The sequence below is a fragment of the Capricornis sumatraensis genome, chromosome 17, assembly GCF_032405125.1.
Source record: "Capricornis sumatraensis isolate serow.1 chromosome 17, serow.2, whole genome shotgun sequence".
NCBI classification, from domain to species: domain Eukaryota; kingdom Metazoa; phylum Chordata; class Mammalia; order Artiodactyla; family Bovidae; genus Capricornis; species Capricornis sumatraensis.
Window position 1 is genome coordinate 77,251,830 of NC_091085.1, and position 22,797 is coordinate 77,274,626.

Consider the following 22,797-nt stretch of genomic DNA (forward strand, 5'->3'; position numbering starts at 1 on the left):
CTCTGTCTGGACCACGCCTAAGTCAGGTTTGCTCCCCATGGTCACGTCTGAGATTCCCGAGAACAGCTGATCTGCCCTGTCCTATCCTGTCGCTCATCTCAGATCTGAGACCGACCCATGGCTCCGATACCTCAGCCTGCCCTGTTTCACAGAGAGAACGTCCTGCTAAGACATGAAAATCCCCCAGTGGAGATGCCATACCTGTCAGAAAGTCTTTAAAATTACCTTAGAGAACAGAGGCTACAAGGAAAATGATGTTTTAGAAATAGTACCACGGCAATGCAGAATTAAAACAGAGCCAGAGTGGACACAGCTTAGTGACTTAACAACAACATTTCCTTCAGTTAAATTTAGGCATCTATTTTAAGTGATGACCTTAGATTTTTACTAATCCATGAACACATTTGGGTTCATTTAAAATCTCAAAGTCACACATCCACAGTGTAACATTCACATGCGCTGCGGGGTAAGCTACAGTTGGCTGTTGTTGTCCATCCAAACACATCCTGAGGGGTATAATTACAAAACCACTTTGGGGAAAGTTGACTCTAAGAGCTCTATCACCAGGTCAGGGTGTGTGCTTGGGCAAGGACACCAGGGGATGTTCCAAGGCCTTTCCTAAGTGTGTGTGGTGGGGGTGGGGGTGGGGGGTGGGGGTCGTGAGAGCAGAGACCAGCCCCGTGGTACATTCTGGTGCCTTAGGATCAGGATTTCCAGCTTTTACATCCCACCCCCAAACCCCAGGAAACCCCGCCCCTGATCACACACTGGCCTCCTTCAGGCCCAGGAAGCTGAGCCAGGTCCCAGAGGGGATCAGAGCATTGTGGGGGTGGGGGAGGGCGGTCATTTGCATGAAAGGCCCCGCCCCCTCTCAGGCTATGAAGAGGGGCAGGAGCCCTGTGGGGACGCTCTGCTCAGCTGTGGGGCCACAGACGGCGGGACGCCCTGACCGTGTCCACCATGGCCTGGTCCCCTCTGCTCCTCACCCTGGGCGCTCTCTGCACAGGTGACTGGATGGGGGGACAGGGGAAGGGCCCTGGGAAGACTCACGGGCCCTGCTCCCCGCTATCGTGTCTGGACCCCAGATTCACCATCTCTGTCTCTCCCCCTTCCAGGATCCTGGGCCCAGGCTGTGCTGACTCAGCCGTCCTCCGTGTCCGGGTCCCTGGGCCAGAGGGTCTCCATCTCCTGCACCGGAAGCAGCAGCAACGTTGGATATGGTAATTATGTGGGCTGGTACCAACAGGTCCCAGGATCGGGCCTCAGAACCCTCATCTATGGTGCAACCAGTCGAGCCTCGGGGGTCCCCGACCGATTCTCCGGCTCCAGGTCTGGGAACACAGCGACTCTGACCATCAGCTCGCTCCAGGCTGAGGATGAGGCAGATTATTACTGTTCATCTTATCAGAGTGGTTACAGTTATAGCACAGTGCTCCAGGCCAGGGGGAAGTGAGACAAAAACCTGCTCTCCTCAGACATGGGCCTCTGCCACAGCAGCCACTTCTGTGGTCTGTTTGATTTAAAACTGTGGTCTGAGCCCGACACGAAGGATTTGGTCCAGGAAATATTTTCAGATCTTCTTCATTCTGCCCCCTCACCAAGGCTTTGCTTTCGGCAACCACATTTTATATGAATATCTGAAGTTGAGCAGAAGGCCCTGAATGCCAGAGGCGGGTCCTGGTGGACAGAGTCCATGACGGTCTGGTCAGAACCAGAGAGGCAGCATCCAGCTGTGTCTGACTCAGGAACCTCAGCTCCTCGGCCGTCCGTGGTTGAGCTGGGGCCCGGGCTGCTGCTCCAGCCTCTCCTGTGACCGCCTCTCAGGCTCCCCCAGGGCTCCAGGCCTGCGGGGACTAGACCCGGACTCCCGCGTCACTGGGGGAGCCGGGGCAGCCCAGGGGCTTCCTGCTCAGGCTCTGCTGAACCTTCTGCGCTGCTCCACCTTGAGCCCAGGTCATGTGGGGAGGGGAGGGGAGGTGCCTTCTGGGCGTGGAGGCTCCTCTTTCCTTTCTGTCCTCAAAATCTTGCCAGAAGCACATTCCAATGAGATGGTCTCAAAGGAAACAGAAAGTGCCTCCCCATCACTGGGGACTAGGGTCTCTTTGTCTTAATCTGAGGGTCTGAGTTGGGGGATCTGCCTGAGCTTATGTCAGCCCTGGGAGGCCCACACTGCCCTCTGCGCTCTCTCCTGCACAGGGAGCAGGTCCTGCTCTCAGCCTCCTCTGTCCCCTCACAGGCAGGGTGTCCAGGGCCCAGCCAGAGAGGACTCAGCCAGGGTCGGTCCACCTGCCCAGGACTCTGCCCACAGACAGCGAGCCACACTCACCTGCACTGGAAACCCCAATAATGCTGGGCAGCAGCTTGGCTGCAGCAACAACTGGGGGGTCCACAAACCCCTGACCACAGGAGTCACAACTGGCCCCCCGAGTCTCAGCGAGGCTCTCAGGCTCTGGGTCAGGCAGGGCCCCCTGACCATCTCTGGGCTCCAGCCCGAGGATGAGGCTGATTGTTCTTGCTCAGCTGGGAGGGCAGCCCTGCTGCTCACAGGGGCTTCAGAAGGCCAGGAGGAAGTGACCCCAAGTCCTGAGCTCCTGGCCTCACCCCCACGTGGGATCGCAGAGCACCACATGTCACCACGTGTGTGCCCTGCTGCTCCCTGTCAGTGCCCTGTCACACACACGTGCAGGGTCTGCACAGCAGGCGGGGCTGGACCGTGGGGTCACATTTAACAGACATGCACATTGTGGAATATGGTCGGTTTCCATAGAGACAAGAGTCCCAGTGTGAGAGCATCCCTGTGCCCAGGGAGGACCTAGAAAGGCCCCTCAGCCTACTCTCCTGGGGATGCCATCTGCAAGCCTGCTGTACAATGGTCTACTCTGCATGGGGCCTGGACATCTCAGGGGTTGGAGGAGAGGCCCGTGGCCAGCAGGGAAGGAATTTAGTAATTTTCCAGACATGAAAAGATGCAAGCATTAGGATCATGAAATCAGTCCTTGAAAATATCTAACTGCCTAGGGACCTGTTCCACTGGTTTCCCTGGAGCACTGAGTTGTCCTGCAGTTGTCCCTGAGCTGTCCTGCAGTGTGGAAGCTCAGCTGGTGCAGCGGCAGAGGCAGTCGGCACATGTCCTGGCTGTTATCCAGTCCTTGGCAAATGCTCTTGGCAAGCGCCAGGTTGTATCTGACAACAATATTGTCTGTTTTCCTGTTCTTTTTAAATTTTTAATTACTTTATTTATTTTTTACTTTGCTGGGTCTCCGTTGCTCTCCAGCTTTCTCTGGTGGCAGGAGCTCTAGCTACCCCTCATTCGGTTTGCAGGCTGTTCCTTGAGGTAGCTTGTCTTTTTGCAGAGCACAGGCTCCGGGTGACTGAGTTTCTGTAGTTGGGGCTCTGGGGCTTGGCTGTTCCACGAAATGTGGAATCTTCCCGGACCCGGTACTAAAGCCATGTCTCCTCCACTGGCAAGTAGAACCTTAAACACTGGACCACAGGGAAGACCTGGAAATTTCCCTTTTATGCGTTTTGTGTGTGAGTTGTATGTACAGCACTTTAACTGCTTCCTCAAAGAACTACAAATTTTTCATGTTTTTCATGTTAAAAAATATGTATGCAGAAAAAAATCTATTGCTGAAGTATGTTACATATGGTAAATAAAGATGCATTGTTTCTATTTGTGGAGTAATTTCATGATAAAATGTTCTATGTTTTTCTAAGTATTTTAATCTGGTTTTAAATTTTTTCTCTACTAGAGCCAATGCTGTGCCTTTTTAGAGAAGTATGAATTTTATCCCCTTTTACTGCAAGCTTTTTCCCACACGTGACCGGCAGGGGGCGCTGTGGGACTGCCTTGGGAGTCCCCGCACAGCTGCTCAGGGAGCATCACTCACTGCAGGAGCTGGGCTGGGGGCGGGGCCTGAGCTCCCGCGGGGACTCAGCCCTGTGTCCTCTCCGGCTGCAGAGCCCCCTGAGCAGGGACCTGTGTGGTTCAGCAGGGGCTTCCTCCCAGGGGCTCCCTAGGGGGGAAGCCCCTTCTACATCTGAGTCTGGGTTGTGAGAGGAGCTCTAGGAGCAGGACTCAGGGAGGGACTGGGCGGGCCCTGGGTGGACCCTCATTTGCATGGCAGCCCCTCCTCTGGCAGAGGCTGGGGCAGAACAGGCCTGGGGCAGCCCAGCCCCACTGTGGGGACCAGGGTCCTGGGAGCACCATGGCCTGGACTCCTCTCCTGCTGGTCTCCTCTCTCTGCACAGGTAGGCACAGGCCCCGGGCACCAGGGCTCAGCCCCCAGCCTCATCATCCCCTGGGGCACAGACTCTGGGAACCTTTCCTGCAGCTCCTGCCCCGTCTCCCCTGTGTCTGTGTCTGCGGGTTCCCTCTCCCAGCCTCTGCTGACTCGGCCGGCCTCCCTCTCTGCGTCTCCAGGAGCATCAGCCAGACTCACCTGCACCCTGAGCAGTGGGTACATTGTTGGTGAATATAGGATTTACTGATACCAGTAGAAGCCAGGGACCCCTCTTCGGTACCTCCTGAGTTTCTTCTACTCAGAATCCAGTAAGCACCAGGACTCTGGGTTCCCAGCTGTGTCCCTGGATCCAAAGAAGCCTCGGCAAATGTAGGGCTCCTGCTCATCTCTGGGCCGCGGCCGGAGGAGGACACTGACTATGACCGTGCTCTACAGCATGACGACACTAATGCTTACCCGGTGCTCCAGACCAGTGAGGAAGGGACGCAAAGACCTCCGCTCACCCCTTCTCGTGGCTCAGATGAAGTCTAGCTCAGTGGGTGACTTCAATCGCCAGTTGTCAGACAAGCAGCTGAGTTTTCTCAAAACAGCACATTTGATAATATTGTATCTTTGTCTTCACCTCAACTTTTAGATTGCTAATATTGTCTTATTCAGTGTAGGTTTCATTGCTCAAACGTTGGTTTGTTAAGAGATAAAACACCTCTCAGTGGAGACACTGGAGGAGCCCAGAAAAGGTGGGGTCAAGCCAGGCTCAGGTCAGGGTCGAGGGATCACTAGGACAGGCTTCTGTGTATTTCACTTGGGATTTTGTGATATAAAAGCAAACATGCAGAAATTCATTATACTCTGTTGATGAGCAATGGGCCTCCAGTTTCTAAAATAAAGTTAGTATCCTCTGTATATGATAAATAGAAAATGCTTCAAGATAACTGTGAGAAAAGCTGGAATTCTTTGGGCTGAAAATTCAAATATGTTGTAAGAGAAATATTTTTTAAAAATGAAGAGAAAAATGATTTATTGCCCAGTTATTATTGTCCACACTTTCTCAACATCTGAGATATAAACCAAAAAGAAAAAAATAAAACTTACGAAACACATACTAATATCTTTCAATGATTCATATTATTCTTTCATGTGGAGGTGTACTATTTAACTCAATATGTCCAAAAGGATTATAAAAATCAAAATGCTATTACTCTCTAATAAAATATTTTTGTATTAAATTCTTTTTTATCATAATTCATGCTTAAAACATATTTTGATGAATACTTTGGTATTGCAGAATGAACAATCGATTTAAATCATTTTTCAAATCAGGTACGTTCTAGTCTTTGTTATTGCCAATTTAAAATGGGATGTAATTTAACATGGCAAAAATAAATTTTTGTGACATATCACTGGGATTTTGGCCTAAAGTATGGATCAAACAGACCAAACTTAAAAGTTATCTTTGATGATAGATCACTGTGATTTTTGGTATTAAAGGAACCGGTGACTTATCTATATGAACAAGAAATAAAACTTCCTCCTACCCCCACCAAAACAAATACTCCTCCTTTTAGTTCAAAGCTAAATGCCACTAAGATAACAATCACTGAAAATAACATTGTCAAGCAACTATACGCCAATAAACTTTTTTTAAATACAACAATTATTCCCAAATTGTTCAAAATTTCCCAGCTAACACGGTCTTCACTTGCCACAAAGCATGAGGTAGGAAGTTCTACCAAAAAAGGTGGAAATTGTGAGAAAAGACACAGAGGATGAAACAGCCCTGGAACCATCCTCCTTTGGTCCCACATGACCTGATATTTCTGAGGAGGGGGAGCCGCTGGATTGGAGCTTGAACTCCGGCAAATGTGTTTTGTTCTGGGAAATCCTGGTGAGGCCCGCAGGACAGCTTGAGTCCTGGGTGCGGCCCAGACCCGGGGGGCAGGGCAGTGAGGGTGCAGTGGCTGGGTGGGGGCCGCTGGGGTGCCCTGAGCTCCACCTGCAGTGGGCACCTGGGGCCACCCCACCCCCAGGAACACTTGTGTGACCTGAAACCTGTTGATGAGAATTAGGATTCAGCGACTCTAAACAGAAGAGGGTGCCAGCGTGATCTCAGGGCTTCTGTCAGTATATCCAGGGCTTAATACGGAACCTGCACCTGTGAACCCTGAAAAGAAAATCTAAAGACCACTCCTCACATCCCACCAACCACACAGAAACAGAGATTTTCTCCACAGCTCTTTTGTCCGTCCCAGAAAGAGGGTGAAGATGCCTGCGACAAACGGGGTGCTGACTGCCTGGTCCTGTGTGTTTATGTGGAGAGTGGCACACATGTAAGAGGGAGAATCTTGTAATGGACCTTGGCTTCCTCACGACTCTGTCAAATCAATATTAGAGATGAAAATATATAAGAAAATATTTTGAAATGAAGAATCAATACCTTTAGGGCTAGAGATTATACAGACAACTGATCAGAATGAATGCAAAAGCATTTAGGATAACAAGTATTAGAAAGAGCATATAATGTTAAAGATTAGATCAATGTATAAGGAGTTCAAAGTGTGTGATATTCTGGTGCCAGCTGACTAAAAGACAGTATACACTTTGACCCCATGAGTCACGTGTTATCTCCTGAGAAGGTGGAGGGGTGAGAGCAGAGGTCCAAGGCAGCGCCTTCAGCCATCACAAGGAAAGACGCTAGTTCCCACACCATGCCGGGGGGCTCTGCTGCCTTCTCAGTGTCGGGCTCTGCAGCAGTGACATGCCACCCGTCCCCCAGGGTCCCCTGCTCAGTCTGCGCTGCCTCCGCCGGGCCATCGTCTGCTTTGCCGTTCAGGTCCTCTTGTCCTGAAAGGGCAGCAGAGCTGGGGATGGGGTGCATCTGTGCACCAACAGGCCCCGCAGAAAACCCACACCCTGATGCCTGCTGGCCCCCACCCCTCAGAGCCCCCATTGCTCCTCTGGCTCCAGACGTGGCCGCTCAGTTTCCCTGACGACTCTGGGCCCCTGTCCTAGGATGGAAGGCGAAGACCAGGAGAGTGAGTATGATACGGGCACCTGGTCACAGGCGGTGCCACCAAGGTCACCTTCTGCTCTGTGTCCTGGGAGCTGGGAGCAGAGTAAGCCTGACTCCTGAAGGCAGCTTCTGACCCCCAAGCAGATACAGAAGGAAAGGTGGGATATATTTTATTTAACTGATATAAGAGAGAGGAAACCAGGAGGATGGTAGAGTTGGATCAGGGAGCATATTTAAGAACAAAATGCCTATAATCCCCTGGAAAAGCACCCTGAGTATTGTGTGTGTGTGTGTGTGTGTGTGTGTGTGTGTGTGTGCGTAAGACACACTGACTCATTCCTAAAAAAAGCAAAGAATCTGACGGCCTGCGCAGCCAGGTAGCTACATGCATGGGGTCGTCATGGACGACCCTGACTTGATCATGATTTAAAGAAATTTGTGTCACAGATGCCCCCTGTATCCTGACCTCTGAGCAGCCAAGGGTGCTGTGGACAGACTTCCCTGAGGGTCTGAGGTGAGTCTTGAGGTGAGCCCCAGACGGCCATGAGGTCATGGAGCACACAGAAGGGGCGCCTGACCTGGCCTTAAGGAGGGGACAGTGCACAGAGCGGGGCCAGGAGCTGTTCCTGAGAGGTTCTGATCGGCAGGTCATAGGACGTGTGTCCGGGCCTGGACACCAGGGGGCGCCTGGGGGCTGTTTATGTGGATCTGGAGGGGTGAGAGGTGGGATCAGCCCAGGTTCAGGTCCCTGTGCTGGAGGGTGGCCAGCGGGTCCGCAGGGGCAGGGCCGTGGGGCTGAGCTCGCCAGCTGTGACCTCCGACCGGTGGGCCCCCAGCAGCCCCGCCCCTGCCTACGCCCAGGTCACCCGCCAGCACAGGGACCTGACCCGGGGCCCAGGGAGGGTCAGGGAGCTGGGGTGGGGGGAGCGTGATTTGCATGGAAGGGCCCTCCCCCTCTCAGGGTATGAAGACGGGAAGGAGCGGTGTGGGGACGCTCGTGGGGCCACAGACGGCAGGACGCCGACATGTCCACCATGGCCTGGTCGCCTCTGCTCCTCACCCTGGTCACTCTCTGCACAGGTGACTGGATGGGGGGACAGGGGAAGGGTCTTGGGAAGACTCACGGGCCCTGCTCCCTCCTCTCTTGTCTGGACCCCCGAGTCACCATCTCTGTCTCTCCCCCTTCCAGGATCCTGGGCCCAGGCTGCGCTGACTCAGCCGTCCTCCGTGTCCGGGTCCCTGGGCCAGAGTGTCTCCATCACCTGCTCTGGAAGCAGCAGCAACATCGGGGGTGGTTATTATGTGGGCTGGTACCAACAGATCCCAGGATCGGCCCCCAGAACCCTCATCTATCAAAACAGCAAACGACCGACAGGGGTCCCCGACCGATTCTCCGGCTCCAAGTCGGGCAGCACAGCCACCCTGACCATCAGCTCGCTCCAGGCTGAGGACGAGGTGGATTATTACTGTTCAGCTTATGACAGCAGCATCAGTGCTGGCACAGAGCTCCAGACCAGGGGGGAAGGGAGACAAAAACCTCTCCTCCCCACAGTCATGGGCCTCCCGGGGCTGAACCATCCCCTGTCAAAGCAACCAATATATAACATTGTGGAGAAGGCAGGGTGGCGGGGGGAGTTCAGTGCAATCAGGAGCTTACTTTACAAGAGGCTTTCTGCTAGTCACAAGGAGCTGATGTCCCCATGAAGGAATTTAGTGATTTTCTAGATTTGAAGAAATGCAAGCACTGGGATCATGAAATCAGTTCCTGAAAACATCTAACTACCTGTAGACCTGTTCCACTGGTTTCCCTTGAGCACCGAGTGCCTCACTCTCCTCCCTGGACTCCTTGCATGCAGTGTCGAAGGTCAGCAGGTACAGCTGCTCAGGCAGTTGGCAAGTGCTCGAGTTGTTGTTCAGCTGTTGGCAAATGCTCTTGACAAGTGGCGGTTTGTAGTTGACAGTAGTAGTCCCATTTTCCTGTTCTTTCTTAGAGCTTTATTCCTTTATTTGTTTCTTTATGACTGCATGGGGTCTTCATGGCTCATGAGCTCTCTCGGGCAGCAGGGAGCTCTAGCTACTCTGCATTCGGTTTGCAGGCTTTTCATTGTGGTGGCTTCTCTTAACGCAGAGCACAGGTTCCAGGTGCCAGGCTTCGGTAGCTGGGGCTCTGTGGCTTAGCTCTCCCTCAAAATGCGGCATCTTTACGGACCGGGTACTGAAGCCACGTCTCCTCCACTGGCAACCTTAGACATGGACCATGAGGGAAGTCGTGTAAACACCCCTTTTATGTTTTGTGTAACAGTTGTAGGTACAACACTTTGCTTCATCAAAACCACAAAGTTTTCGTACTTTTCAGTATTATATATCTATAAAGAGAGCATCTCTATGGGGAGCCTGGAATTGCTGAAGTTTGTTCATATTTCCAGGTTCCTATGCAATATTGGACCTTTACAGCGTTGGACCTTGCTTTTATCACAAGTTAGAACGTTAGGAATGTTAGGTCCACGAATCAAGGCAGATTGGAAGTGGTCAAACAGGAGACGGCAAAAGTGAACGTCGACATTCTAGGAATCAGCGAATGGACTGGAATGGGTGAATTTAACTCAGATGACCATCATGTCTAATACTGTGGGCGGGAATCCCTTAGAAGAAATGGAGTAGCCATCCTAGTCAACAAAAGAGTCCAAAATGCAGGACTTGGATACATCCAAAATGACAGAATGATCTCTGTTTGTTTCCAAGGCAAACCATTCCATATCACTGTAATCCAAGTCCATACTCCGATCAGCAACGCTGAAGAAGCTGAAGTTGAATGGTTCTATGAAGACTTATAAGACCTTTTAGAACTAACACCCAAAAGAGATCTTCTTTTAATTCTAGGGGATTGAATGCAAAAGTAGGAAGTCAAGAAACACCTGGAGTAACAGGCAGATTTGGCCTTGGAGCACAGAATGAAGCAGGGCAAAGGCTAATAGAGTTTTTCCAGGAGAACACACTGGTCATAGCAAACACTGTCTTCCAACAAGACAAGGGAAACCTCTACACATGAACATCACCAGAAGGTCAATACCAAAATCAGATTGATTATATTTTTTGCAGCTAAAGATGGAGAAGCTCTATACAGTCAGCAAAAACAAGACCGGGAGCTGACTGTGGCTCAGATCATGAACTCCTTATTGCCAAATTCAGACTTCAATGGAAGAAAGTAGAGAAAACCACTAGACCATTCAGGTATGACCTAAATCAAAACCCTTATGATTATACAGTGGAAGTGAGAAATAGATTTAAGGGCCTAGATCTGATAGAGTGCCTGATGAACTATGGACAGAGGTTCGTGACGTTGTGGAGGAGACAGGGATCAAGACCATCCCCAAGAAAAACAAATGCAAAAAAGCAAAATGGCTGCCTGAGGAGGCCTTCCAAATAGCTGTGAAAAGAAGAGAAGTGAAAAGCAAAGGAGAGAAGGAAAGATATACCCATTTGAATGCAGAGTTCCAAAGAATAGCAAGGAGAGATAAGAAAGCCTTTGTCAGTGATCAGTGCAAAGAAATAGAGGAAAACAATAGAATGGGAAAGTCTAGAGATCTCTTCAAGAAAATTAGAAATACCAAGGGAATATTTCAAGGAAAGATAGGCTCAATTAAGGACAGAAATGGTATGGACCTAACAGAAGCAGAAGATATTAAGAAGAGGTGGCAAAAATACACAGAAGAACTGTACAAAAAGACATTTTCATGACCCAGATAATCACGATGGTGTGATCACTCACCTAGAGCTAGACATCCTGGAATGTGAAGTCAAGTGGTCCTTAGAAAGCATCACTACGAACAAAGCTAGTGGAGGTGATGGAATTCCAGTGGAGCTGTTTCAAATCCTGAAAGATGATGCTGTGAAAGTGCTGCACTCAACACGCCAGCAAATTTGGAAAACTCAGCAGTGGCCACAGGACAGGAAAAGGTCAGTCTTCATTCCAATCCCAAAGAAAGGCAATGCCAAAGAATGCTCAAACTACCGCACAATTGCACTCATCTCACATGCTAGTAAAGTAATGCTCAAAATCCTCCAAGCCAGGCTTCAGCAATACATGAACTGTGAACTTCCGGATGTTCAAGCTGGTTTTAGAAAAGGCAGAGGAACTAGAGATGAAATTGCCAACATCTGCTGGATCATTGAAAAAGCCAGAGAGTTCCAGAAAAACATCTATTTCTGCTTGATTGACTATGCCAAAGCCTTTGACTGTGGGGATCACAATAAACTGTGGACAATTCTGAAAGAAGTTGAAATATCAGATCTCCTGACCTGCCTCTTAAAAAATCTGTATGCAAGTCAGGAAGCCACAGTTAGAACCAGAGATGTAACAACAGACTGTTTCCAATGTGGGAAAGGAGTACGCAAGGCTGTATATTGTCACCCTGCTTATTTAACTTCTATGCAGAGTACATCATGAGAAATTCTGGGCTTGATGAAGCACAAGCTGGAATCAGATTGCCGGGAGAAATATCAATCACCTCAGATATGCAGATGACACCACTCATGTCAGAAGGTGAAGAATAACTAAAGAGCCTCTGGATGAAAATGAAAGAGGAGAGTGAAAAGTTGGCTTAAAGCTCCACATTCAGAAAACAAAGATCATGGCATCTGGTCCCATCCCTTCATGGCAAACAGATGGGGAAACAGTGGGAACAGTGGCTGACTCTTTTGGGGGGCTCCAAAATCACTGCAGATGGTGACTGCAGCCATGAAATTAAAAGATGCTTACTCCTTGGAAGGAAAGTTATGACCAACCTAGACAGCATATTGAAAAGCAGAGACATTATTCATTATTTCGCCAACAAGGTCCATCCAGTTGAGGTTATGGTTTTTGCAGTAGTCATGAATGGATATGAGAGTTAGAGTATAAAAAAGCTGAGCACTGAAGAACTGATGCTTTTGAACTGTGGTGTTGGAGAAGACTCTTGAGAGTCCCTTGGACTGCAAGGAGATCCAACCAGTCCATCCTAAAGAGGGTCAGTCCTGAATGTCCATTGAAAGAACTGATTTTGAAGCTGAAACTCCAATACTTTGCCCACATGATGCGAAGAGCTGACTCATTTGAAAAGACCGTGATGCTGGGAAATTGAGGACAGGAGGAGAAGGGGATGACAGAGGATGAGATGGTTGGATGGCATCACTGACTCGATGGAAATTACTTTGGGTAAACTCTGGGAGCTGGTGATGTACAGGGAGGCCCGGCTGTGGTGGTCCATGGGGTTGCAAATACTTGGACATGGCTGAGCGACTGAACTGAACTGAGCTGAACTGTTACATATTTCCAGTAAATAAGGATACATTGCCTTTTTGTGTAGTAATTCCATGATAAAATTTTCTATTTTTCTAAGTATTTTAATGTTTTTTTAAATTTTCTCTAGTAGAGCCAATGTTGTACCTTCTTATAAAGGTATGAATTTCATCTCTTTTTCTGCAACATTTTCCACATGTTACAGGCAGGGGGCGCTTTGGGACTGGCCTGGGGTCCCATCACAACTGCTCAGGAAGCACCACTCCACTCCAGGAGCTGGGCTGGGGCAGGGTCTGTGCTTCTGGGGTCAGTCAGCAGTGTGTCCTCTCTGACTGCAGAGTGCCCTGAGCAGGGACCTGTGTGGTCTCAGCAGGTGCTTCCTCCCAGGGGATCAAAGTGGGTAGCCCCTACCTCTCCCTGAGTCTGACCTGTGAGCTGAGATCCAGCACCAAGGCTCAAGGAGGCGCTGGGTAGGTCCTGGGTGGACCCCATTTGCACAGCAGCCCCTCCTCTGGCAGAGGCAGGGGCAGAAAAGGCGGCCTGGGGCAGCCCAGCCCACTGTGGGGACCAGGGTCCTGTGAGCACCATGGCCTGGACTCCTCTCCTGCTGGTCTCCTCTCTCTCTGCACAGGTAGGGGCGGGCCCCGGGCACCAGGGCTCAGCCCCCAGCCCCATCAGCCCCTGGGGCGCAGACTCTGGGACTCTTTCCTGCAGCTCCTGCCCCGTCTCCCCTGTGTCTGTGTCTGCAGGTTCCCTCTCCCAGCCCGTGCTGACTCAGCTGACCTCCCTCTCTGCGTCTCTGGGAGCATCAGCCAGACTCTCCTGCACCCTGACCAGTGGGTATTGTGTTGGCGCCTATGCCAACAGAAGTCAGGGGCCTCCTCAGTAACTCCTGAGGTTCTACTCAGACTCCAATAAGTATCAAGGCTCCAGGGTTCAGACGTTTTTCTGTGTCTAAGGCTGCCTCAGCCAGTGCAGGGATCCTGCTCACCTCGGGGCTGCAGCCGAGGACAAGGCTGACCATTTACTGTTCACACTGTCACAGCAACACTGATACTAACAAGGTGCTCCAAACACACAAGGAAGTGAGACTAAAACCTCCCCTGTGCCCTCCCCGTGGGGCCATCCCTGCTGCTCTGTCTGGACCACGTTTAACTCTGATTAACCTCCTGTGGTCACTTCTGGGCTTCCCGAGAATAACAGATCTGACCTGTCATGTACTGCCCCTCTTCTCAGATCTGAGACTGACTGATGGTTCAGATACCTCAGCCCTCTCTGTTTACAGACAGAAATCCCTGCCCAGAGCTAAAAATATCCCAGTGGAACTGTAATAAGTGGCAGAAAGAGGCTGGTACCAACCCTGCCTCACTCAGACACCAAAAAAAACTTAAGAATGCAAATATCTTTGTAAAAATAATACATCATCTGTTAAGAAATAAAGTTTCATAGGATACATGCTGTGTCATTGAATTAAAATGTTCTCAGGAAAAGGAGAGAACTCCCCAAAATAATGATGGAAACCCATGCCAGTATTCTTGCTTAGGGCAACCCATAGACGAGGAGCCTGGCGGGCTACAGTGCATCGGGTCCTGAAGAATTGGACATGACTCAGCGACCAAACAAGAACGGTACCGCTGTCAACGCAAAATTACAACAGAGCATAGAATTTTCCTCAGAAACTTCATGCAGCTATTTTAAGTGCTGACCTTAGATTTTCGGCAATCCATTTACACGTTTTGGTTCATTTAAAATCTCACAGTCACACATCTGCAGTGTAACACGCACACGCAGTGCAGGGCAAAGTACAGTCAGCTGGCCTTTTCCGATCAAACAGTCCCTGAACTCTACCTTCTCAAACCCACTCTTTGGGAGGGTTGATCCTAACAGCCATCACGTATCAGACTCCCTGGGAACGAAAGTCACTCAGAGCCCTTCAGAGTCTCAGTAGAAACTGCCGGGAGCATCACCAGCCCTGCTCCCTGCAGCCGGTGCCCTGTGCCGGCAAGAGAGACGCCCAGGAGGTGTCCCTCATGAGACAGGACAGCGGCACGGGGTCCCATGTGTGGAGAGGCTCGTGCACAGTAAAGACCCAGGCATTTAGGTTCCAGGGCCACACCCCAGGCCTCTCCCCGCACCCTCCTCCCCTCCACAGGGAAGAGCCCCTTCCTCCTCAGGGCTGAGGGGACACCCAGAGGAAGCAGGGCTCTGGCCATCAGGGAGGAGGCCCAAAGAGAAGGGACCCCTGTCCTGCACAGACAGGGACAGGCCTCTCTGGGAACAGAACTGCCCTGATCTGATCCTGATCTGAGGGGAATTCATGTCCCAGACGTCCCCTCACCCCTAATCCCTGAGCAGCCGGGAGAAAAGTGGACACCCTCGACATGAAGGGTCTGAGGAGAGCCTACGGTTGGCCCTGAGGTCACAGGGACCCAGAAGGGGCGCCTGGCCTGAACCCGAGGCGGCGACAGTGCACAGAGCAGAGGGCAGGAGCTGGCCCTGAAGGACTCTGCAGTCCCGGTCACAGGATGTGTGTCTGCGCCTGGACACCAGGGGGCGCTCGGAGGCCCTTCCTGACAGTCCCGGGTGAGAGCTGGGCCCGGGGTTGACTGCCTGGTGGCCTCTGCTCAGGGCGCCGAGCTGTGACCTCCCACCCACGGGCGGCCCACAGCCCCGGCCCTGCCCAGCCCTAGCTTCCCTCCGGCACAGGGACCTGACCCGGGGCCCAGGGAGGCATCAGAGAGCGGGGGTGGGGGGGTGATTTGCATGAGAGGCCCCGCCCCCTCTCAGGCTATGAAGAGGGGCAGGAGCGGGGTGGGGGCGCTCTGCTCAGCTGTGGGGCCACAGACGGCAGGACGCCGACATGTCCACCATGGCCTGGTCCCCTCTGCTCCTCACCCTGGGCGCTCTCTGCACAGGTGACTGGATGCGGGGACAGGAGAAGGGTTTTGAGAAGATACATGGGCCTTGCTCCCTGCTTTCCTGTCTGGACCCCAGAGTCACCATCTCTGTCTCTCTCCCTTCCAGGATCCTGGGCCCAGGCTGTGCTGACTCAGCCGTCCTCCGTGTCCGGGTCCCTGGGCCAGAGGGTCTCCATCACCTGCTCTGGAAGCAGCAGCAACATCGGGCGTGGTTATGGTAGCTGGTACCAACAGGTCCCAGGATCAGCCCCCAAACTCCTCATCTATGGTGCAACCAGTCGAGCCTCGGGGGTCCCCGACCGATTCTCTGGCTCCAGGTCTGGGAACACAGCGACTCTGACCATCAGCTCGCTCCAGGCTGAGGACGAGGCCGATTATTACTGTGCAGCTTATGACAGTAGTAGCAGCAATGGCACAGTGCTCCAGGCCAGGGGGGAAGTGAGACAAAAACCTGCTCTCCCCCAAGTCACGGGCCTCCTGGGGCTGAAGCATCTTCTGCCGATGCAGACACTTCTGTTGTTTCTTTGATTTAAAACGGAGATCTGAGCCCCACACCAGGAACTTGGTCCTGGAAATCTGTTCAGATCATCTTAATTCTGCCCCATCATCAAGGCTTTTCTGTGGCAACCACATGGTGTTTGATTATCTAAGTGAAAGTGAAATCACTCAGTCGTGTCCAACTCTTTGCAACCCCATGGACTGTAGGAGCCACCAGGCTCCCCCATCCATGGGATTCTCCACGCAAGAATACTGGAGTGGGTTGCCATTGATTATCTAAAACTGCGCACAAAGTCCTGAATGCCCGAGGCCCTGGGGTCAGAGTCCATGATGGTTCAGGTCAGAAGCAGAGAAACAGAGTGGAGCTGGGTCTGATTCAGGAGGCATCACTGTCCAGTACGTGTCCTGGTCCCAACAGCTCTCGTCCTCTCTGATGCTAGTGGTGGACCTTGGGGATCCCTGCTCCGTTTCTTGGTCTCAAGGCTGCAGTTGGGGCTCCATGGCCGTCTATGTGCTGAGCTGAGGCCCAGGCTGCTGCTCCCGCCTTTCCTGTGACGGCCTCTCAGGCTCCCCCAGAGCTCCAGGCCTGCGGGAACTAGACCAGGACTCCTTTCCCTCTGGGGAGATGGGGCCGCGCAGCGGCTTCCTGCTCAGGCTCTGGCTGGACCTGCTGCTGCTGCTGCTGCCCCACCCTGGGTCCAGGACACCGGGGGGTCTGCCTGTGCATGGAGGCTCCTCCTCTCCCCTCTGTCCTCAAAGTCCCTCCAGCAGCCTGTTCCCAGGAGAGGGTCTCGAAGGAAAGAGAAAATCTGTCTCCCGTCACTGGGGACATACGGTCTGTCTGTTCTATTCTCAGGGTCCGAGGTGGGGGATCCGTCTGAGGGGATTTCAGACCTGGGTAGCCCCACTCTCCCCCTCACCGCTCTCTCCTGCACAGGGAGCAGGTCTTGCTCTCTGCTTTCTCTGTCCTCTCAAGGCATCCGGGGAAACGTCAGGGTGGACTCAGTCAGGGTCAGTGACTCTGTCCATGGACACTGAGCCACACTCACCCGCACTGGGACGAGCAAGAGTGTAGGCACCAAGGGGGCAGCTTGGCTGCAGCAACAACTGGGCAGGGTCCACAGACCCCTGACTACAGGAGTCACAACCAGCCCGCAGCGTCTCAGAGAGGCTCTAGGGCAGTTAGCGCCAAGGACGAAGCTGATTGTTCTCGTTCAGGTGGGAGGGCAGTCCAGCTGCAAACTGGGGCTACAGGCCAGGGGGAAGACAGCCCCGAGCCCTGAGCTCCTGGCCTCACCCCCACGTGGGGTCGCAGAGCACCACATGTCACCAGGTATGTGTCTTGCTGCTCCCTGTCAGTGGCCTGTCACACACACGTGCAGGGTCTGCACAGTAGGTGGGGCTGGACTGTGGGGTCACAGCTAACAGAGATGCAGATTGTGGAGTACGGTCGGTTTCCATGGAAACAAGAGTCCCAGTGTGAGAGCATCCCTGTGCCCAGGGAGGACCTAGAAAGGCCCCTCAGCCCACTCTCCTGGGGGTGCCATCTGCAAGCCTGCTGTACAATGGGCAGTCTGCTGGGGGCTGGGACATCCCAGGGGATAGAGGAAGGGCCTGTGGCCTGCAGGGAAGGAGTTTAGTGATTTTCTAGATATGAAGAGATGCAAGCATTGAGATCATGAAATTCGTTCCTGAAAATATCTAACTGCCTAGAGACCTGTTCCACTGGTTTCCCTGGAGCACCGAGTGCCTCGCTCTCCACCCTGAACTCCTTTCATGCAGGGGCGAAGCGTAGCAAGTGCAGCTGCAGAGGCAGCTGGCCAAGGCCCTAGTTGTTGTTTTTCAGGAATTGGCAAATACGGGTTTGTAGAAAGTGCCAGCTTGTAGTTGACAATAATATTGTCTGTTTTCTCCTTATTTAACATGTAATGTATTTGTGTATTAATGACTGGGCTGGGTCTTCATTGCTCCCCAGCTTTCTCCGGTGGCAGGGAGCTGTAGCTGCTCTTCATTCGGTATGCAGCCTTTCATTGAGGTGGCTCCTTTTGATGCAGAGCACAGGCTCCAGGTGAGCAACCGTCAGTAGTTGGGGCTCTGGGGCTTAGTCGTGTTGAGAATTGTGGAATCTTCCTGGACCAGGTACTGAACCCATATCTCCTCCATTGGCAAGTAGAACCGTAAACAATGGACCGCAAGGGAAGCCCTGTAAATTGCCCTTTTATCTGTTTTATGTATGAGTTGTATGTATGACACTTAAACTACTTCCTCAAAGAACCACAAAATTTTTCATGTTTTTCAATGTTAAAAATATATATATACAAAAAAATCAGTGGGAAGCAAGTAATTGGCTGAAGTATGTTACGTATGGCAAATAAGGATACATTGTGTCTTGTTGAGGTCCTTTAATGGACCAGAACCTGGTGGTCCGGAATCAACATTAAGAAAGTAAGAGAGAGAGAGAAATAAGCTGATATTCCTTGGTTTACGCAGCAAACCAATAAAGCCCTTGATACAGGGCTTGCATCGCTCATGAAGGCACCGGGCGCCCTCTCGAGGGGGTGAAGGCACAGTGCACCTTCTCTAGAGGGTCTCAGAAGCCCTGGCAGGAGAGCGAGCACAACGGGTTTCTATACTCCGGAGAATTAGAGAGAGAGAGACACGGGGACCCAAGCTCTGATGGAGCAAAGGTGTTTCATTTAACATAGTGTGGGTCTATATACTGTCTTACAAGGTAGCTTTGTTCAGCAAAGATAAAGATCAAAAGTCCAGACTTACAAATTATCAAGGAAACATAAGGCAATCCATACCAGAGAAAGAGGGTTGTAAATAATCACTTTTACCGTATGGTTCATAGAAAGGAAGAGGGTCGTAAATAGTCACTTATCACCGCACGGAAAAACTAACGAAGGAAATGCATGCGTTCCTCAGCCCCGGGAGCATTTGCCACCCCTCTTAATTCCTGAATATTCAGGAATTAATAAGGAACAGAGGATTCATGACAGAGCCAAAACAGCACACAGGAAGCCTCCTGTTAAATGCTTCCTTAGAGTGCCTTTTTGTGGAGTAATTCCATGGTGAAATTTTATTTTTTTCTAAGCATTTTAGCCTGCTTTTGAATTTTTCTCTACAAGAGCCAGTGCTATACTTGTTCAGAAAAGTATGAATTTCACCCCCCTTTTCTGCAAGCTTTTTCTCACATGTAACCAGTAGGGGGGCACTGGGAGTGCCCTGGGGTCCCTGCACAGCTGCTCAGGGAGCACCACTCACTCCAGGAGCTGGCCTAGGGGCCTGTGCTCCTGAGGGAACTCAGTGGTGCCTCCTCTCTGGCTGCAGAGACCCCTGAGCAGAGACCTGTGTGGTCTCAGCAGGGGCTTCCTCCTGCGGGCTCCCTAGTCTGAGCCGTGACCTGAGCTCCACCACCAGGGCTCAAGGAGGGGGAGGGTGGGCCCTGAGAGGACCCCTGTTTGCATGGCAGTCCCTCCTCTGATAGAAGCTGGGGGAGAACAGGAGGCCTGGGGCAGCCCAGCCCACTGTGGGGACCAGGAAGCTGTGAGCACCATGGCCTGGACTCCCCTCCTGCTGGTCTCCTCTCTCTCTGCACAGGTAGGCACAGGCCCCGGGCACCAGGGCTCAGCCCCCAGCCTCATCAGCCCCTGGGGCGCAGACTCTGGGAACCTTTCCTGCAGCTCCTGCCCCATCTCCCCTGTGTCTGTGTCTGCAGGTTCCCTCTTCCAGCCTGTGCTGACTCAGCCGGCCTCCCTCTCTGCATCTCCGGTTACATCAGCCAGCCTCCACTGCACCCTGAGAAGTGGGTACAGTGTTGGTGATTTCTCCTTATCTTGGTTCCAGCAGAAGCCAGGAAGCCCTCCATGGTATGTCGTGAGGGTCAAGTCAGACTCCAATAAGAACCAAAGTTCTGGAGTCCCCAGCAATTTCTTTGGATCCAAAGATGCCTCAGCCAACGCAGGGCTCCTGCTCATCTCTGGGCTGCAGCCCGAGGACGAGGCCGACTATTACTGTGCTGTGTGGCATGGTGACACTAATGCTCACATGGTGCCCCAGAGCAGTGAGGAAGCGAGACAGAAACCTCCTCCACTCACCCCTGCTCGTGGCTCGGATGAAGTCGAGCTTGGGGTGACTTCCAATTGTCAGATATTTGGCAAGCACCTGATTTTCCCCAAACCAGCAGATTTTATAATGTATCTTTTGCTTCAATTCAGCTTTTAGATTGCTAAGATACTCTTATTCAATGCAGGTTTTCTTGGGCAAATGTAGCTTGTTCAAAGATAAAAACCTTTCAGTGGAGACCATGGTTGAGCCCAGAAGTGGTGGTTTCAGGCCAGGCCCAGCTCAGGGTCAAGGGCTCAATAAGACAGGCTTCTGTGAGTGTTTCACTTGGCATTTTGTGATATAAAAGTCAACATGCAGGAATGAATCGTATTTTGTAGTTCAGTAATGAATCATCATGAGAAACGCTGGGCTGGATGAAGCAGAAGCTGGAATCAAGATTGCTGGGAGAAATATCAATAACCTCAGACATGCAGATGACACCACCCTTAGGGCAGAAAGTGAAGAAAAACTAAAGAACGTCTTGATGAAAGTGAAAGAGGAGAGTGAAAACGTTGGCTTAAACTCAACATTCAGAAAACTAAGATCATGGCATTCAGCCCCATCACTTCATGGCAAATGGGTGGAGAAAGAGTGGAAACAGTGGCAAACTTTATTTTGGGGGGTTCCAAAATCACTTCAGATGGCAACTGCAGCCATGAAATTAAAAGACGTCTACTCCTTTGAAGAAAAGGTATGATCAACCTAGACAACATATTAAAAAGCAGAGACATTGCTTTGCCAACAAAGGTCTACCTAGTCAAGGCTATGGTTTTTCCAGTAGTCATGTATGGATGTGAGAGTTGAACTATAATGAGTGCTGAAGAATTGATGGTTTTGAACTGTGGTGTTGAAGAAGACCCTTGAGAGTCCCTTGGACAGCAAGGAGGTCCATCCTAAAGGAGATCAGTCATGAATATTCATTGGAAGGACTTATGTTGAATCTGAAACTCCAGTCCTTTGGCCACCTTATGCAAGAAGCAGACTCATTTGAAAAGATCCTGATACTGGGAAAGATTGCAGGCAGGAGGAGAAAGGGATGACAGAGGATGAGATGGTTGGATGGTGCCGGAGTCCAGCTCCAGCAGCCAGGGATTCAACCTGAAGGGATGGGCAGTGTCGGCGAGAGAAACTGAGGCAGCCTCTCATTCTTCTTGGACTGCCTGTTTATTTCAAGCTTATGATTCTCTTTTATATTTTTACAAAAAGCATAGGTCAGAGGTTTGATATTTTTAGTTCCCATTGACCCAGATTTATTTTTCTCCAAAAATCATTGTTGCCCCTCAAAAGGAGTTCCTTCCTCAGTGATTCTCTTATCTACTTTTTCTCATGTGTCCTTGTGAATACACTGTAACTCATGCTAATGTCTGGGCTGCACACCACATTCCTCAGTTTAGTTCTTATCTTTCTAAGTCCTGTTTGCCCCTAGTATCCTAAGCTCACTATTTCTTAGAAAGGGCTTCTAGCTAATAATATCTCTAGAGTCCCTAATTTTTATAAGCTATAGGAGAATATTGTAACATTACAGCAATCCTTAAATCTTTAGCTTCTAACTATTTTAATTATTCCTAAGCCCTAAATTCAGCAAACTCCTTTGCCATAAACACTTTTCTCAAATAGGCTTCCGATAGGAATCCCTCTCAAGCTGTGGCCTCGGTGCTCACCCTGGAACACTCTCTTGTAAAAGTCCTTGAACAAATGTCAGTGATTAACTTCATGAATGATTCTCTGAGCACAGCTGCAGAAGGCTTTATGCCTTCTCTTGCTCCTCTCAAAAACAATAAGCACCTTAATATTCTCTTCAGTCAACTCAGCCAACGAAAGGAAAACACAAGTCAGAATCACGAAGCCTAACTCCTTGATTCCGGGTCCGTGCCTATGGAACAAAGGGAGGGGGTTTAGGGCCATGCCTCTATTTTGTCAGTAATGCCTAACGCGGCTCCCAACAGGATGGCACCACCGACCCAAGGGGCATGAGTTTGAGTATGCTCTGCGAGTTGGTGATGGACAGAGAGGCCTGGCGTGCTGCAGTCCATGAGGCTGCAAAGAGTCAGACATGACTGAGTGTCTGAACGGAACTGAATAAATCTCCAGTTTCTAAAAATAAAACCACTAACATGTATGAAACAATCAATATAAAACACTTAAAGAAATTAAAGACACAGTGAATAGATACTCCAGGTTTTTAGTTCAAAACAGAGTGTCACTAAGATAACAGTCATTGAAAATATCACAGCCTTGTAAAGCAGCTTGTTGTACAGTCATAAAGTCATGTCTCACTCTTTGTGAACCCATGAACTGTAGCACGCAAGGCTTTCTGTCCCTCACCATCTCCTGGTATTTGCCCAAGTCCAAGTCCAGTGAATCGGTGATGCCATCCAACCATCTCCTCCTCTGTCATCCCCTTCTCCTGCCCTCTGTCTTTCCCAGCATCAAGGTTTTTCCCAAGGAGTCGGCTGTTCACTTAGGTGGCCAAAGTACTGCAGCCTCAGCTTTATCATTGTCCTTCCATGAGTATTCAGGGTTGATTTTCTTAAAGATTGACTGGTTTGCTCTCCTTGCTGTCCAAGGGACTCTCAAGACTCTCCTCCAACACCACAGTATCATTGTAAAGCAACTATACTCTAATAATAAAAAGAGAACAATCATTCCCAAATGGATCACAAATCTCCCTGCAAACACGGTCTTTCCCTGCCATGAAGCACAAGGTAGGAAGTTTTAGCAAAGAAATGGAAACTGTGA

General features: G+C 50.8%; 2 gene segments (V, D, J or C); both read left to right on the plus strand.

Moving 5' to 3' along the window:
• The first annotated feature begins 960 nt into the window (after window positions 1-960).
• LOC138093585 (immunoglobulin lambda variable 1-40-like) lies at window positions 961-4,775 on the plus strand. The segment is given in 3 exon segments: window positions 961-1,006; window positions 1,116-1,329; window positions 4,580-4,775. Coding segments are annotated over 3 exon segments (456 nt in total).
• Window positions 4,776-8,288: 3,513 nt separating this feature from the next.
• Window positions 8,289-13,421, plus strand: LOC138093586 (immunoglobulin lambda variable 1-40-like). The segment is given in 3 exon segments: window positions 8,289-8,334; window positions 8,444-8,746; window positions 13,282-13,421. Coding segments are annotated over 3 exon segments (489 nt in total).
• Window positions 13,422-22,797: the final 9,376 nt, after the last annotated feature.